Source organism: Lissotriton vulgaris, chromosome 10, assembly GCF_964263255.1.
Source record: "Lissotriton vulgaris chromosome 10, aLisVul1.2, whole genome shotgun sequence".
Classification (NCBI taxonomy): domain Eukaryota; kingdom Metazoa; phylum Chordata; class Amphibia; order Caudata; family Salamandridae; genus Lissotriton; species Lissotriton vulgaris.
Window position 1 is genome coordinate 450,693,554 of NC_141698.1, and position 18,818 is coordinate 450,712,371.

Sequence of the window (18,818 nt, forward strand, 5' to 3'; positions counted from 1 at the left end):
CCAGTATGGTTACTGTCTAGAGTTTACAGTTACCCTTCCACATATACCACCCAGACAGCGTCCAATGTCCACAGAACATCTAACGCTGCTCCAACAAGAGGTTCGCTCATTGCTGCAAAAACATGCAATAGAGATAGTTCTGCTAAAACATCAAAGAACCAGGGTTTATTCACTCTATTTCCTAATACCCAAAAAGGACGGAATACGGAGACCAATTCTAGACCTAAGGCCTCTCCGTCTGTACATACTCTCAGATCATTTTCACATGATCACTTTACAATAAGTGCTCCGATTGTTGCAACAAGTCGATTTCCTAACCACTCTAGACCTCAAGGACGCCTACTTTCACATTCCCATACATCCTTCTCACAGGAGTATCTAAGATTTGTACTACAAGGACAACACCATCAGTTCAAAGTCCTTCCATTCGGGGTCACAACTGCACCAAGAGTGTTTACAAAGTGCCTAGCAGTAGTAGCAGCACATCTCCGAAAACAACTTATCCATGTCTTCCCATACTTAGACGATTGGCTCATAAAAGCCAAGTCATTCAATCAGTGTGTCCAACACACATCGCAAACAATTCCAACACTGCACAACTTGGGGTTCACAATCAACCACACCATATCACATCTCCAGCCCTCTCATGTACATCAATACCTAGGGACTACCATAAACACCAATGCAGCTCTAGCTTATCCCAGTCCAGCCAGGATACAGAGCATTCAAGCCTTAGTTATAAGGTTTCATAACCAACACACTCTCCCAGCAAGAGTGTTCATGCAATTAATAGGCATGATAGCATCTTGCATTTTTATTGTGCCATATGCAAGACTGCAAATGCACCCATTGCAGGAATGTCTAGCATATCAGTGGAATCGGGCACAGGGACAACTAACAGGCCTGGTGTTGGTGGACAGCCGCACACATCGCTCTCTGCAGTGGTGAAACACCAAAAACTTGTCCAAAGGGCGGCCGTTCCTGGGGCCAGTTCCACAGATATTACTGACAACGGACGCATCCCTAACAGGATGGGAAGCACATCTGCTCTACCACACAACTCAGGGAAGATGAACCGCTCAACAAAGGGTGCTTCACATCAATCACCTAGAGTTGCTGGCAATTTTCCTAGCACTAAAGTCCTTCCAAGTGCACATACAGAACAAAGCTGTCTTGATCCAGACGGACAACATGACAGCCATGTACTACATACAAAAACAAGGAGGCTCACATTCCCTGCAGCTGTCCCAGCTTGCACAAAACATTTGGAGATGGGCCATTCCACAAAGTATATATCTGCTTGCAGAACACCTTCTAGGAGTTCACAATCAGATAGCCGATCTGTTAAGTCGACAGACACAACCGATTCACAAATGGGAACTACATCTGCAAATTCTTCAACCATTCTTTCACAAGTGGGGCCAACCAGACATAGATCTGTTTGCCACACACGAAAATGCAAAATGCCCAACCTTCGCCGCCATGTTTCCACACCCGTTGTCCAAGGGCAATGCGATATATGGATGAACTGGTCAGGCAGATTTGCTTACGCTCTTCCGCCAATCCCACTATTACCACTAGTGGTACGCAAGCTCAGACAACAGTCTCTCAAACTGATCCTGGTAGCTCCCACATGGGCACGCCAACCGTGGTTCACCACACTGCTGGAACTTTCTCTAGTTCCACATCAAAAGCTGTCTAGCACCATCCATGCTAACGTAGAACCATGGAGACATCAGGCCGAATCAACTGAATCTTGCGATCTGGCTCCTGAAGTCTTAGAGTTTGGTTACCTTAACCTGCCACCAGACTGTATGAATATAATTAAAGAAGCCAGAAGACCTACTACTAGAGCTTGCTATGGTGTTAAAGGATTTCCCATTTACTGCACTAATAATCAAATTGATCCTTTAGATGTTTCCATCAAAATATTATCTGTTACCTTCTCCATTTACAAAGATCTAATCAGACATATTCATCTATACGATTACATCTTGCAGCCATTGCGGCATACCTACAAAACAGACAACATATGTCGTTGTTTAGAGTACCAGCAAAAAAAGCTTTTATGGAAGGATTAAAAAGAATTTTTCCTCCTAGGTTACCACCCTTTCCGGTGTGGAACCTAAACATTATTCTTACCAGGCTCATGGGACCCACTTTTGAACCTTTACACAAATGTGAACTGCAATTTCTCACATGGAAAACAGCTTTCCTCATTGCTATTACCTCTCTTAGAAGAGTTAGTGAGATCCAAGCTTTTACTAAACAAGAACCATTCTTACAATTACACAGTAACAAAGTGGTTCTAAGGACTAATCCTGAATTCCTTCCTAAAGTAATTACTCCTTTTATTCTAAACCAATCTGTAGAGTTACCAGTGTTTTTTCAAAACCCAAACTCTGTAGCAGAGAGAGCTCTACACACACTAGATGTCAAAAGAGCTCTTCTCTATTACAATGATAGGACCAAATCCTTTCGCAAAACAAAACGACTATTTGTAGCTTTCTCACCACCCCATAATGGCAGCCCCATTTCTAGATCAGGGATTGCAAGGTGGATTGTTGAATGTATACAAATATGCTATCACAAGGCAAAACGCACATTAACATTCCTCCTAGAGCACACTCCACACTCAAACTAGGAGCCTCCATGGCTTTCTAAGGGAACATTCCCCTAGAAGACACCTGCAAAGCAGCAACATGGTCTACAACACACACCTTCACTAAACACTATTGTGGTGATGTGCAAGGCAAGCAGCAAGCTGCAGTAGGCCAAGCTGTCCTCAAAACTTTATTTCAAACTACTACAACGGATACAGGTGACCACCGCTAGGGGATACACTGCTGCACAGTCGATGCAAAGTGTAGAATCTGCAGCTCATATGCCTCGAACGGAAAATGCTACTTACCAGTATGCATCTGTTCTTGGCATGTAGAGCTGTAGATTTCTACACGCCCTCCCGGGACCTGTATCTGTTCCAGTTTTATCTTATTTAGATATACACGCATGGACATCTTTTCTTTCTCTCTGCTAACTCCACATTTCCCATCATGGCGAAAAACAATCTAAGGATGGAGCCGATGCCCATGCTCACTATCGTCCAAGGGAGGAGTCACCTATCTTGTGACTACAAAGACTTCTTCCAAGACGACAACAACATGCAATCATCCAAGCCCAACACCAGGTGGCGATCTAATGCAAAGTGTAGAAATCTGCAGCTCTACATGTCAAGAACAGATGCATACTGGTAGGTAGCATTTTCCTTTACTTCCTTCTAAAGCATAACCTTTATTAACCTTTATTCGGGTCATTAACACCTTGGCTGCTAAGGGGTTTTCCCCCCCTGTGCTGGATTCCCACATTTACCATTGTTTGTGACAAGGTCAACTCGTCATAAGCACAGGGCAGGTAAAGCCCATGACGAGTTGACCTTGTCACTAGCATCGAAGGGGTTAAAGTCATCTCATCTTTGATAAACTTTTTGTATAATTAATTTGCAATATTGTGTGATTGGATTAAATCAAATACACAGGGACATTATACTGTGAGAAATGCATGCTATTCACACCACAAAAATACTCTAATATACTCAGAGCAGACAATTTTTGACTTTGTCACAAAGTCAATAGGAAAAAGAGTTGTGATAGATAAGCACTGTTTGTATAGATAGTTCTTTTAGTGGCAATCTTCTATAAATTACTTTTTTGGCCTGCAGGCAGCTTCTGTTATCTCGATGTCTGAACTTCCCAAAGCCAGTCACCAAAATGGTCAATCCACTCCTCACCACCCATCACCGGTAACCAGTGCACATCTCTCTCCTCCTAATGTCTCTGCCCTGCTGGACATATCACTTCCTGGACCTCCAGAGGATGTACTTTCACAAGGGGAACCTGCAACCCACATTAGTGACTCAATCATTGAAATCGCCATCAGTTCTGGACAGTATGGTAAGTGACAAAGATGATTGCATAGTAAGTAAAACTATTATTTATTTGATATATGTTCCATCACTGTTTAGTTGAAGGTTGTAAAACTGCTCAAGCAGTAACCATACTCATCTGCTGTTAAGATGATAAAAATAGTACTTGAGATATTTTGAAGGCAGTGAGTGTACATTTCATGTAAATTTGGTAAAGCCAACTTATAATGGAAATTTTGTTTCGATATATTTTTAAAAATTGTGGATGTTGGTTTAGAAACCTGTTTACTGCAGGATGACGTAGTAAACTGGTAGTCCTTGACAAAATGTGTTTGAGGCATGTAAGCTATAGATCACATGCTTTGCATACTCCTGCTATCTAGTGTTGGGTCCTTCTGTTTGCAAGTTGTTTTTGTTCGAAGACGTCTTTGCAGTCACGAGGTAAGGTGACTTTCTCATTTCAGTGATAGTGCGCACGGGCATTGACTCCATTTTTAGATTGTTTTTTTCCGCCATCCTGTTCAGACGTGTATTCCTGCGCTCCTGGGTGCGAAATGGACTCTACCCGCAATGGTATGGTTTTCGAACGCTCTTCCTTTTTCCACGGTTTGACTTGATCATCAAGAAATCTCCATTTCGATCGGACCTATCCGCGTCAGTCCAGCACCTTGTCAATGGAACATACTCCATCCAAATTCTGCCCCCTGTGCCACACAAAGTACCTGCTTATAGGCTTGCATCAGATGTGTAACTTATGCTTGTCTCCAGAGCACAAAGAACAAGACTGCGACACATGTCGATCCTTCAGATCGAAGAAAACTCTCCGTGATCGTCTGGTTCGACGTCGAGAGATGCAGCGGCAGCAGTTAGATGACACACCGGATCTCTTCGGCGAAGACTCCGAGCAAGAGGAGGTCGTACCGGCCAAAGAACAGGCCTGAGTTTTGCCTGATTCCGAATCAGAGTTGCAGATTAACCTCCATGACGATGATGTGGCGAAGGTATAAGGGGATGTGAATACAGAAGACATCTCCCACCCACAGTCCTTATAAAATCTAAGGCTTCAGCACCACCTCTGCCTCCTGGCCAAGGTCGGCACTGAGAAGAGGTTTCTCATGCTCTGCCATGGCACTGAAACTTTCTGACAAGCCTTCTGGCTCCAGGACCAAGTCGACCAAAACCCACTTTAGAGCTGAAATCTTCAGGCTCTAGGCACAAAATTGGTTTGGAGCCGAAACCTATGACACTGAAGCCATTCCTTGGAGCCAAAATCTTTAGCACCGAAAGGACGTTCCAGGTCGGCTTCAAAAGCTTTTGTGATCAAACCTAAAGAGCTGCCTGTAATGCAGCCGGATCCAAACAGATGTTGGACCACCTAAGTCGGATCCGAAACAAAAGAAACTCTATATTAATCCTGTCACAGGACATATTCACGCTAAACCACCATCCAAGCACAAGCTTTCTGATGACGACAGCCCTTATAAAATTCCATTAAAAAAGAATAATGTTGGTACTAGTCCTTTCCATACACTACCATCTCCTCCCTCCCCACCACAGCTTGATGTTTTACACATTACACCTCATCAGTCTCCTCCACCTCACCTTGATGCAGGTGATACTGATGACGATGATGCAGAGTTACCAGTAGATCCTTGGAGGGATTATATAGTTGATCCTTCACAGGATACAGACCCAGATCTTTACCCTGCCAGGCCATCTCCACCAGATGGCAATTTGTCATATCAAGAGCTCATTGCTAGAGCCGCACAATACCATGGGGTGGAGCCCATAAAGAGTCCTTAGACGAAGACTTACATGCTGCCTATGTTCAAGGGTATGTTGAGTCACACGGAAGACATTTTAAAGATACTGTACGTGCTAGAATCCTCACTCCTAGAGTAGATAAAAAATACTAACCTTGCCCAACAGATCCTATTTTCATAAAAGGTCAGTTACCACTTGACACTTTAGTAGAATCTGATGCTTGAAAACAAGCTAATTTTTAAGCGTCTGGGGATGCTCATCCCCCAGATAGAGTCAAAGCTTATTGATGCTTCTGGAAAATGTATAGTTGCACAAAGAGCTAATCATTGGTGTATTGCAAATACCACTGGCCTCCTAGCAAGATACAATGGGGCCCACTGAGACGAAATGTACATTTACTACAGTTTCTCCCAGATGAGCCTAAGGCGAAAGCTCAGGATTTAGTTCAAGAAGGTAAACTAATTTTCAACGCTTCTATTAGATGCGCTCTAGATGCCTCTAACACTAAAGCTAGAGAAGTGAATACTAGCATCCTACTCCGAAGTCATGCCTGGTTACGGATTTCAGGGTTCAAACCGGAAGTCCAACAATCCATTCTCAATATACTTTTTGACATGAAACATCTTTTTGGCACTAAAGTTGATCAAGTGCTCAAAAAAATGAAAAAAAGACAGAGATGTAGCAAAATCGATGAGAGCGCTTCAATCTCCCTTAAATAGAGGTTTCTTTTGGCGCTCCTTTTACAGGGGATGGTCCAAGTCCACAGCGACAGACCAAAACACTTCCTCCTACAAAGGTAATTCCCAAGTATCTTTTACAAGAGGATTTTTTTCAGAGGCGGTTATAGGGGAAATAGTCTCAGGGGCAGAGGTAAAAACTTCATACCCCGCAATTCCCCTTTCCCAAATAAACGGTTACTTCCCAGCACTTTTCTCCGACGATTCCACACCTGTCAGAGGAAGACTTCAAGACTTTCTCCCCATCTGGGAATCAATAACAACTGACAAATGGGTGCTTTATATTGCCCAACATGGTTATTGCCTGAAACTTACCAAAAATCCTCCAAACATTCCACCTCAATATCACAAATTGTGACCAGACCACCAGCACTTGCTTCAACAAGAAGTGTAATCTCTATTACTCAAAGAGGCTATAGAACCCGTCCCACTTCAGTACCACGGGTCAGGGGTTTATTCCCTTTATTTTCTGATTCCCAAAAAGGACGGTTCGTAAAGACCTATTATAGATCTCACAGTTAAAGAAATGCATACTGTCCAAGCACTTTCACATGGTGGCTCTTCAACAAGTACTGTTCGAGGCATGTGGGCTTCTGAATTCATATCTGTGCATAGATCGCCACCTAGTGTTGGGTCCGGATGATTGCACATTGTTGTCCTGGAAGAGTCTTCGAAGTATCACGAGATAGGTGGCTCCTCCCCTGGACTACAGTGCGCATGGGCATCGACTCCATCCCCAGATAGTTTTTTTCCGCCATTGGGTTCGGATGTCTTTGGTTCCCTCTTGTCGGAATCGATAAAATTAACTTAACTTTACTCGAGACCAAAAGGTCGTTCGGACTAGCGTCGGTATTGTCTTGCGTTCGGCTTTGCAACTTTCCTCGGCTCCAAGCCAAATTGTACTTCCGCGTGCTTTCGGCGCGGAGGGCCTAGTCGACGCTCCAGACTCTTCGACCATCCATCATGGAACGAAGTCCATTCAAACGATGTCCGGTGTGTAACTCGAAGTACCCACACATCGATGTCCACCCGGTGTGCAACAAGTGCCAATCGCCGGACCACGACGAGGCCAAGTGTATGGCCTGTTCCAGGTTCCGGTCCAAGAAAACACTCAAGCTCCGTCGAGCTGCGCGCCTGGAGGTCCAGCAATCTGCTCCGGCGCCTACGGACATTTTCGATGCTGGGGAGGTCGAGGATGAAGATATCCAGGACATCTCAGAATCTAACCCCGCGTCGGAGGTCGAGGACGACTACGACGCCGAGGCCGAAGATTTCGGTGAAGTCGTCGAGGAGGTAGGGGACGGCGACGGGGCCTTTGGGGCCATGGAGGATAGCTCGGAAGAAGAGCTTCCTCAAACTGACTCCGGGGCCGTTCAGATAAATAAGGCCCAGGTCGAGGGATCGCCTTCGGGCCTTACCCGAAACCTTGTTGTGGGTTCCTCGGCCCCGCCTGCTGGCCCGGCCACGGACATTGGCACTGATTCACTCCCAGTGACACAGAAACCGAAAGTGAAATCTACGGTCTCGACGCCAGAGATATCGAAACCGAAAGTGCGCATCGCATTGGTCGGATCGAAGACTTTGGAGGCCTCGGCACCGAAGAAATCTAAGATGGCCGTCGAGCCGAAGAGCCACGTCAAAATGGCCGACCCGAAGGTTACTACGTCGAAGCTGAAAGTTAAGGGGTCGGACGCGGCCGCATCGGCGCCGAAGACTATCGACGCCGGCAAGGGTCGACTCGATCACAAGAAGACGGTCGACGACCCCAAGAGGTCTCTTACCGACCCGAAGAAGCGGCCAGACGACCCGAAGACCCTCTCTGCCCCGCTTCCACACGACAAGGCCAAGGGAGCTGCGCTGAGTGGGTCGACTCCGAGGGGAACCTCGTCGGACTCCACTCCAAAGCAAACCTCAAAAGACTCTGTCGAACCGGCGCGTCCATCCGCCGTGTTCACAAAGAAGGTTACGGAGTCCCTACAGCGCATTAGGGACGGCGCCGTAGCAGTCGAGCCGAAGGACCCTCCGCCGGCCAAGCCTCTGGAGAAACTGGCAAAGGCGCCCACGCTGATCCTTTTCACCTTGCCGCCTAAAACGGCGCCGAAGGCTTTCGCTGCTAAATCAGGGGCCGGCGTGCCCGAGAAGGTATCTTCGATGCCGAAGGCATCGTTGGTGGTCCTCGGCCCACGGCCTCGACAACTTTCAGAGGAAGAGCGTCAAGAACATTTCATCGACGCCGAAACGGGCAGGCTTTCCCTCCTGAAGAGGAAAATCACCCCGGAGCCCCAATTGGAGTCGTACAAGATCCCACTCAAATGGAAGATGGACTCTGCTGGCACTCCAGCCTTGGTGGAACCCATTTCACCTCAGGCTCACGAACTCTCGCCCACTCACTCCAATGTGGACGCTGGTGAGGGCGACGACGAGGATGAATACAGCTATCCCGTTGTTCTGTTGTCGGGGGCATTAGTTCCTGGAATCCTCCGGATGTGCGCCCCTGGGAGTCGCCCTTCCCCTATCCACCTTATCCTGGTACGGGGCGACTCTGACTCAAATGGAGGCTTATGCCGCGGCTCTGCGGGCCTCCCTTGGGTCCTCTCCTCTCGGTGGGGCATCCTCGGTGCCTCCTCTACATACGGGGTCCTGACAGACTCGCCGGTGGGTTTGCCTCCAGCGCTGACTGAGCCCCTGGCCTCTAGGGATGATGGAGATATGGTGTTGTCAGGGCGCGCCTGGGCTGGGTCTCCCTCTTTGACCCATAGCACCCCTGCCACACCACATAGTTCTGTGGTGCTCTGTGGCGTTGCAGGTGGTTGCTGGTGCTCAAAGCTTTGCTTTGAGCCCACCTTGGCCGGTCCGGCGCCGAAGACTTGCCTCCCCTGCTCCCACTCCATTCCTTACTTCGGAGTCGGAGCCTGTTGTGGTTGAGTCTGAGTCGGTGCCGTAGGCTTGCCTCCCCGCCCATCCCCTTCTTCGGAAGCAGAGCTTGCCATGGTTGATGTGAAGTTAGCGCCGGAAAAGGACGAGTCGGTGCTGGATTATTGACTCCTCTTCGGAGGCTTCTGGGTGGAGTTCTGCTTTGCCTCAACATCCGGCGATGCTGCATCTGTCCTTGCCTCCCCCCCCCTTGGAATTTGTGGCCCAGGCGGAATCCCCGCCTCCTCAGAAGCCCCATCAGGACCCTCATTTGTCAAAGGAGCTTCCTTCTTTTCGCCATTTGTCGCATCCTCGGTTTATTCGTCAACCTCCTTGGGGTGGGAGACTTAGTTTACAGCCCCCACCCAAGGATGAGTTGCTGTCCCCTCCTCGAAGGGCTATCGAAGCCAGTGCGGCGTTCATTAGGGTTGTCTCCACAGCCGCTCTTGTTCTGAATATGCAACCCCCTTCGGTCCCCCTGCCTGTTGATACTCTGCTCGATGTCCTCCACCACGGTTCAGGGAATGTAGAGCCACTTCTGCCCTTCGAAACTTCTCTTTATGATGCCCTTTTGGGCACCGGGGCTCGGCCAGCTTCCAGTGATCCGGTGGCTCGTTCTATCTTGCACTGCCACCGTCCTGTTCCACATGATCCAGTTTGCTTATTTGTTCACCCAGACATTCAGGGATTGTTCTTCCAACTGCTTTCCCTTCCTTGCCTCAGCTGATGCTTCCTCCCTCCCGGAAGTCCAGATGGCTGGAGTCGTGGGGTCCTAACATTTTCGCCTCCTCTAGCGCAGCTCTTCGCTCACTAAATACAGTGTGTGTCTTGGCTTAGGCTACCTCTGCCCTTTGGGACTCTGCTGAGTCTTTTCTATCTTCTACCTCTGAGGGTGCTCGTATTGACCTCCTTCATCTTCTCTCTGATGGGCGTGATTTGGCGGAATTTACAATCCGCTCGGCCTTGGATGCTGCGGATTCCTTATGCCGAGCTATGGCTGGTTCGGTTGCCCTACGGCGCCGTTCTTGGTTGCAGGATGGCATCTTTTCACGGAGAATATCCGTGACCTACCTTTTAATGGGGTCCTATTGTTTGATACACAGGCCGATTCGGCTGTTTAGCCCCTCCTTATGGGCTTTCGCCCTCACCCATAGGCCTGTATTTCCCAAGTCTCCATTTGACATGATCTGGGGTAGTTACCAATGTGGTTAAGTTTAACGACGACCTCTTGGTCATCTCAGACTGGATGGCGGCTAACTGTTTACAGCTGAACGCCAGCAAACGGAGATTCTCCTCTTTGGCAAGGACCGTGAGCTTTGGTCTGAGCAGTGCTGGCTGGACCACCTCAAGCCCGCCCCCCGCCCTAAAGAGGCGGTGAAAAATCTGGCCACGTGGTTCAACAATGACTTGACGTTTGACAAACAGACGAAAGCCGTCGCTGGGACCTGCTTTGGGCTATTGCATGGCCTCAGACCACTGCTCGGGTTTTTTCCCCCTAAAGTGCGTCAGACTATTATTCAGGCTTCCATCATGTCCAGATTGTATTATGCTAACTGTCTTTACTTGGGCACCAACAAGGCGAGTATCAAACGCCTTCACAGGGTCCAGAATGCGGCTGCTCGGCTTTTGGTTGCATTGCCTAGATCTCACTCAGTTGCACATGTGCTGCCAAGGCTCCATTGGCTGCCAGTGGCCCGGCGTATTGAGTTTAGGGCACTTTGTTTTACACATAAGATCTTGACACTACAGGCCCCAAAAGGGTTACTCCAATTGTTGGAGTACTATGTGCCGGGGCGCCTGCTTTGATCTGCTGACCTTGCGCTGGCCCGTGTTCCACGCGTTTGGAGAGCGAGGGCTGGTGGCCGTTCCTTCGGCTATCTGGCCGCGAAATTCGAATTCGCTCCCTTTCACCAGGAGAGCAATGCCGAACCATTTGGCTTTTCGAAAAGCTTTAAAGACCTGACTCTTTCCCTCAGAGATAGTCTAACTGTTACTGTCTCACTGTTCGGTTTTGGGTTCATGGGGTTTCTGGTTGCGCTGGGACGCCTCGTCGCTGAGGCAGCTACGCTCATTACAAATCCTAAATTAAATAAATAAAATAATTTAGCATCCACCAGTTGCACTTTGTGTTTTTAGGCTGGCTGTAAGCCTACTGTGGCGGTGTTCCACAGGTTGTTAAGTGTTCTGTCCTCTGACCGTGGTTTTCCCTTCGAGGTGTTTACCCGGTGTTTTTAAGGTGGGCCTTACTCCAAGTGGGGTACATGTATGCTGGCGTCAGGCGGGCATGGAGGTCCCTTTGGGCGCTCTTCATTAACTGACGCCATTATCTTACCGTTGCACGGTGTTCAATGTTGTGCCTTTTGGCACTATCTCCTGTACGCTATGGGTCGCCTTGCTTGAGCCTTCCATATGTGCCTCATTCTCCTCCTTTGGAGGTTTTCACTGTATTTTAACACGCTTCAAAATGCAGCAACTTCCTGCCACGGGTGCACTAGGTGGGTTCCTCCTGTTGCACCCGTAGTTGCGTGATCGTCGCTTGCCCCCTTTGAGATATATATATATGTTCGAGGCATGTGGGCTGCTGAATTCATATCTGTGCATAGATTGCCGCCCAGTGTTGGGTCTGGAGGATTGCACATTGTTGTCCTGGAAGAGTCTTCGAAGTATCACAAGTTAGGTGGCTCCTCCCCCGGACTACAGTGCGCATGGGCATCCTCTCCATCCTCAGATTGTTTTTTTCTGCCATTGAGTTCGGATGTACTTTTCTAAAGGCCAAAAGGCCTTCGGGGCGTCAGTATTGTTTCGATCAGTGCCGAAATCTTGTTCCAGTTATTCTTGAGCAGGACGTCGAAGAGAGCCGCGTGGCCTTTTCGACACCGGTGACGATCGTCAATGGAATGGAGCCCGTTCAAACGATGCCCCCTTTGTAACTCTAAATACCCGTACATCGATGTACACCCGGTGTGCAACAAGTGCTTATCACCAGAGCACAATGAAGACAACTGTCTAGCTTGTGCTCGATTCAGGTCAAAGAAGACGCTTAGACTCCGACGTGCAGCGAGGCAAACTATGTCGAAGCCAGCGCCCGACCCGGTGAATATCTACGACGCAGAAGATGATGAGGTCGTCGAGACTGAGGATCCAGAATAGCAGTCGGATCCCAGCTCGGAGCATGACTCCAACTATTATGAAGACGACGAGGAGAACGTCTAGGATGAAAACGTCATCGAGGTAAGGGACGACGTATCCCCCATCGGAGCCGTTGATGACGACTCAAGCGATGAGCCAGGCCCAGCGGTGGGTACAGGGCCCGAAACAGACACTCAAAGACTTCCAAGGGCTCAGGTCGAGGCATCGCCAGAAGGCCTTAGCCAAGATCTTCAAGAACATTTTATAGCCCCGCGTCAAGGCCCGGCTAAGAATCTATCACATGAGCCATCGGTCCAGCTGCTAAAAACGGAACCGAAAGCCCTCGAGTCAAAAACAAAACCGAAACTGCTGAAATCAGCCTTCGGATCGAAAAGCTCCAACCCATCGGAGTCGACGAACAAAAGAGGTGTCGACCCTGCGTGGTCGAAGGTGAAGAGTGTCGAACCGAAGATCGGTGCGCTAAAGTCCACCATCAAATCCAAGCACGTCGAGCCGACGAAGTCAACGTGAACAGACAGCGACACAAACAAAGGACTCGAGTCTCGGAAGCTTCTCGATCCGAAGCATCTAGTCGACAGGCCCCAGCTTGTCAAAGGCCTCGAGTCGAAATCCAAAAGCGCCTCGAAGGACCACGTCGAGCCGAGACAAAAAAGCGCGCCTCCGACGCCACAAGCGCCGTAGTCGACGCAAGGATATCCACTTACTGGCAAAAAGGCAAAATCAGTCGGGCCGCCATCGACGCCGGCCCCGAAGAAGGTCGGTTTGTCTAAAGACACTGTGCCGCCAATAAAATTCGGTCTGCCCCCGACTGCGCTCCCTAAAGCGCTCGATCCGAAGCCTGGGGTCGAAAACGACCAAGAAGGTGTCGTTGGAAAAAAGGACACATCCTCTAGAAGAGGATGTTTTGTATCAGGAGCCCTCGTATGATGACCAGTCGAAGCTACATATCGACTCCGAATCTGGTAGACTTACTATCTATCAAAGGAAGATACGGTCAGAACATCCTCTGGAATCATACAAAATCCCACTCAAGAAGAAAAGGGATTCTTCAACGTCGCCTGTTCTTTTTGAGACTGTAAGGTACCATGGCCAGGACACTTCTGCATACTCTCCCACACCCACTACTGAGGATATGGGGAATGCCGATGATGAACAATATCATTACCCTGCGGACACTGATCAGGATGACCAGACTCCAGCCTGGACGGACCCTGCTGACCAGGGGGAGTCACAGACTATTCCGGATACTCCTTCTTATCCTGTTAAAACTTCCCCAACAGAAGATACAGCTGCGTTCAACGCTTTAATTGAAAGGGCAGCGCTAAATCATGATGTGGACATGCAACCTGACCCAGTTGAGGAGGACTTCCTGTTCGACACTTTCTCCACTTCAGAGAAATCTGTTAAAACTTTACCAATGCTAAAAGGTGTCCTTAAACGCGCAGGGGACATTTTCAAAGAAACCACTAGAGCAAGGGTTATCAACCCCAGGATTGAAAGAAATTACAGACCGGCGCCCGTGGATCCTACATATATTAAGGGACAGTTGCCATAGGACTCTCTGGTGGTCTCAAATGCTCGTAAGCGAGCCAACTTGCAAACTACGGGTGATGCTCCTCCTCCAGACAAGTAATCGAAAGTATTGGAAGCTTCAGGGAAAAGGGTGGCTGCTCAAGCAGCTAATATCTGGAGAATTTCCAATACACAGGCCCTATTAGCCAGATACAATAGGGAGCTTTATGACACTTTAGAGTAACTGCTTCAACATTTGCCAGAGGCCTACAAATAAGGAGCAGAAATGCTGATCCAGGAAGGGAAGCTCATAACAAACGCATCCATCAAATGCGCACTAGACGCAGCAGACACTGCAGCCAGGGCCATTAACACAAGGTCATGCTCAGGAGACATGCTTGGTTGCGAATCTCTGGGTTCAAACCTGAAATTCAGACCACATTACTAAATCAGCCTGTAAACCCTGATTTTTTTATTTGGTCCTGATGTGGACACAATCTTAGAAAAGATTAAAAAAGACACAGAAACAGCCAAGTATATGGGTGCCTTGCAGTCCCAACAGTTCAGGGGAGGTTCCTTTTGTTGCTTCAGTAACAGAGGAGCCACGCGAGGCCAGGCATCACAACAAAGTCCATACAATAAAGGGAGCACGCAGACCACCTATAATAAAAACAATAGAGGTGGATACCGTGGAAACAGCAGCAGAGGACGAGGGAACAACAACACCAGATCCTCCGCCAATAATAAATAGTGACGTCTTGTCACTGCCCCCGGACCATGTAACACCAGTCGGGGGGAGATTACAACAGTTCCTGCCAGTCTGGGAGAGCATTACCACAGACAGGTGGGTGAGACAACTTATTCAGTACGGCTATTGTCTAGAGCTCACTTCCACTCCACCCAACATACCCCAAGACACCGTCCTATGTCTGCAGAGCAAATAGCCTTATTACAGCAAGAAGTTATCAGCATGCTGCAAAAGGGGGCCATAGAACTCGTCCCCATACAAGAACAAGGCACAGGGGTATACTCGCTGTACTGCTTAATACCCAAAAAGGACGGGTCTCTCAGGCCAATACTGGACCTCAGGCCCCTAAACCAATACATCTTGTCAGAACATTTTCACATGCTCACTTTACAACAGGTTCTGCCATTGCTCACTCAGGGAGATTTCCTGGCAACGCTAGACCTAAAGGACGCATACTTCCACATACCAATACATCCTGCACACAGGAAGTATCTCAGGTTTACCATACAAAATCAACAATACCAGTTCAAGGTACTACCTTTCGGGGTGACAACGGCCCCCTGGGTGTTTACCAAGTGCCTAGCGACGGTAGCAGCGCACTTAACCCCTTCGCTGCTCATGACGAGCTCAGCTCGTCATGAGGCACGGTTGAGCTGTGCTTATGACGAGCTGAGCTCGTCATGAACAATGGGGAAAATTCAAAGCTCAGCATAGGAGGGGAAAACTCAAAGCAGCCAAGGTGTTAAGAAGAAACCATGTCCACGTCTACCCATATCTGGACGACTGGCTCATCCAAGCAAAGTCAGACCAGCAATGTGCCAGCCACATGTCTCGCACTATTCACCTCCTCCACAGCCTCGGATTCTCATTGAACTACCCAAAGTCCCATCTCCAACCTGCCCACGTACAACAGTACCTGGGAGCAACGATAGATACTCTGGAAGCAAGGGCACAGCCAAACTTAGCGAGAATCAACAGCATTCAATTACTGATTCAGAAATTCAGACCCCAGCACTCGCTCCCAACAAGGGTGTTTATGCAGTTGATAGGCATGATGGCCTCCTGCATCTTCATAGTCCCTCACGCGAGATTACACATGCGTCCGCTTCAGGGGTGCTTAGCACGGCAGTGGAACCAGGCTCAGGGACAATTGAAAAACCTAGTGTTGGTGACCGGTCGCGCATAACACTCTCTGCATTGGTGGAACCCACAAAACCTTTGCAGAGGACGACCGTTCCAAGAGCCTGTGCCACAAATAGTGCTGAGGACAGACACATTTCTCCTGGGCTGGGGAGCGCATGTCCTCTATTACACAGTGCAGGGACTATGGACGACACAGCAAAGGAAGATGCATATCAACCTATTGGAACTGATGGCAATCTTCATGGCAATGTAGGTGTTCAAGGTGCATTTGTGCAACAAAGTTGTGTTGATCCGGACGGACAACATGACTGCCATGTACTACATACAGAAGCAGGGAGGGACACACTCTCCACAGCTGTCACACCTAGCGCAAAGCATGTGGAAGTGGGCCATTCAGAGGAACATATTCCTCATGGCGGAACACCTCCCAGGCAGGGACAACCAGATGGGGGATCTGCTCAGCAGACACAGCCACCAGATGCACGAGTGGGAGATACATCCCTCAGTGCTGCAACCGTACTTCCAGCAGTGGAGTCACCCAGAGATAGACCTGTTCGCCACAAGGGAAAACGCAAAAAGCCAAAACTTCGCCGCCAGGTTTCCACATCCGCAGTCTCAGGGCAATGCAATATGGATGAAATGGTCAGGTAGGTTTGCGTACGCTTTTTCCCCAGCCCCGCTCATACCACTAGTGGCACGCAAACTGCGACAACACTCCATGACACTCATCCTAGTTGCTCCAACGTGGGAGAGGCAACCATGGTACACCACGTTCCTAGAACTTTCCGTGGTGCCTCATCAAAGCCTGCGACTAACACCCAGTCTTTTAACGCAGAGCCATGGAGACATTCAGCACCCAGATCCGCAACAGTTGAACCTTGCGATCTGGCTCCTGAGGTCATAGAGTTTGGTTACCTGAACTTGCCTCCTGACTGTATGGATATTATCAAAGAGGCAAGAAGACCTACAACCAGAGCATGCTATGCGGCGAAGTGGAAACGATTTGTCATCTATTGTACCAATAACAACATAAATCCGCTAGATGCATCCACTCAAAACATCATATGTTACCTGTTACATTTCCATAGATGCAATCTAGCCTACAGTTCCATACGCATACATTTGGCTGCGGTGGCAGCTTATCTTCAGAACAGGCAACACCTTTCACTCTTCAGAGTACCTGCTATTAAAGCTTTTATGGAAGGACTCAAACGAGTGATTCCTCCAAGACACCCACCTTCACCTGTCTGGAACCTCAACGTGGTTCTAATCAGACTAATGGGCCCACCTTTCGAACCTCTACACTCGTGTGAGATTCAATTCCTAACGTGGAAAGTGGCTTTCTTAGTGGCGATTACATCACTTAGGAGAGTTAGTGAGCTACAAGCCCTAACTATTCAGGAGCCATTCATACAAATTCATGCAAATAGGGTAGTGCTGCTTACAAACCCTAAATTTATGCAGAAGGTGGTCTCCCAGTTTCACATCAATCAGACTATCGAATTGCCAGTGTTCTTCCCAAATCCAGATTCAGTGGCAGAACGAGCTCTACATACCCTAGATGTTAAGAGAGCTCTCCTGTACTATATAGACAGAAGAAAACCTTTCAGGAAAACTAAGCAACTGTTTGTTGCCTTTTCACCACAGCACAAAGGCAACCCCATTTCAAAATCAGGTATAGCCAGATGGATTGTTAAGTACATACACATTTTTTATCAGAAAGCTAAACTCACATTAACAGTTCCCCCAAGGGCGCATTCAGAACGCAAGTTAGGGGCATCCATGGCTTTCCTGGGAAACATTCCTCTAGAAGACATATGTAGAGCAGCCACATGGACTACCATACATACATTTACCAAACACTACTGCGTAGATGTACACTCCAAACAGCAAGCAGCTGTGGGACAGGCTGTACTCAAGACTCTTTTTCAGGCTGCTGCAGCTGGCACGGGCAACCACCGTGCCAGGGAGACTGCTATACATTCTATGCACAGATATGAATTCAGCAGCCCACATGCCTCGAACGGAATATGCTACTTACCAGTATGCATCTGTTCTTGGCATGTAGGGCTGCTGACATTCATATTTGCCCTCCCTCCTCCCTGGTGCCTGTCGCAGCTGTAGTACTCAGAATTATTCTATAGCATGGACATCACTTACTGTATCATTCTCCATCCCTGCCACAATGGCAAAAAACAATCTGAGGATGGAGAGGATGCCCATGTGCACTGTAGTCCGGGGGAGGAGCCACCTGTCTCGTGATACTTCGAAGACTCTTCCAGGACAACAATGTGCAATGTAAATGTAATGTAAATGTATAGGCATTTATATAGCGCACTACTTACCCGTAGGGTCCCAAGGCGCTTCGACCGCTGCGAAACCCTTCCTGGCTTCCCTGAGAGATGGTCCCTTAATGGGTATCTCCAGGGTGAGACCAGGCATCCCCGGCGGTCTGGTGGGGCCGTTAGTGAAGATGAGGCAAGCTAATGCCCAGAGTTGCCGAGTGTGATCGCTGATCAGAGTGGGCACCGAGGCGAGAGAATTATCGAGTCCGCTGACCCTGGTCCAGAAACCTGCCGCGCCGGGAATCGAACCCTGGTCCCGGGCCGTCCTCTGCTCTCGGGTCTGCCGCCTCTAACCAGTGAGCCACACTACTTCACTATCATCCGGACTCAACACTAGGCGGCGATCTATGCACAGATATGAATGTCAGCAGCCCTGCATGCCAAGAACAGATTCATACTGGTAAGTAGCATATTCCATCTCCATCCATCCCATGGGAGTATCCCCTTTTCTACATCTCGACTGCTCTTCGCTAATGCGAGGCCTGGTCCTATGTCTCTGTGTTTCAAGGAGCATTTCAGTGCTGTTCTCGAGCTTGCCCTCGTTCTGCACGGTGGTGTCTTTTCCTAGTACTTTTAAGTGCACG

The 18,818-nt window shown here is 48.6% G+C and overlaps 1 protein-coding gene across 2 annotated transcripts in view; it reads left to right on the plus strand.

Annotated features, from left to right (window-relative positions):
• CRAMP1 (cramped chromatin regulator 1) overlaps positions 1-18,818 on the plus strand; it is a 1,243,281-nt gene that overhangs the window by 977,395 nt on the left and 247,068 nt on the right. For both annotated transcript variants that reach the window (XM_086941303.1, XM_086941302.1), the window contains exon 18: positions 3,719-3,950. In XM_086941303.1, the coding sequence (XP_086797429.1) occupies positions 3,719-3,950 (232 nt within the window). The remainder of the gene's footprint in view (positions 1-3,718; positions 3,951-18,818) is intronic.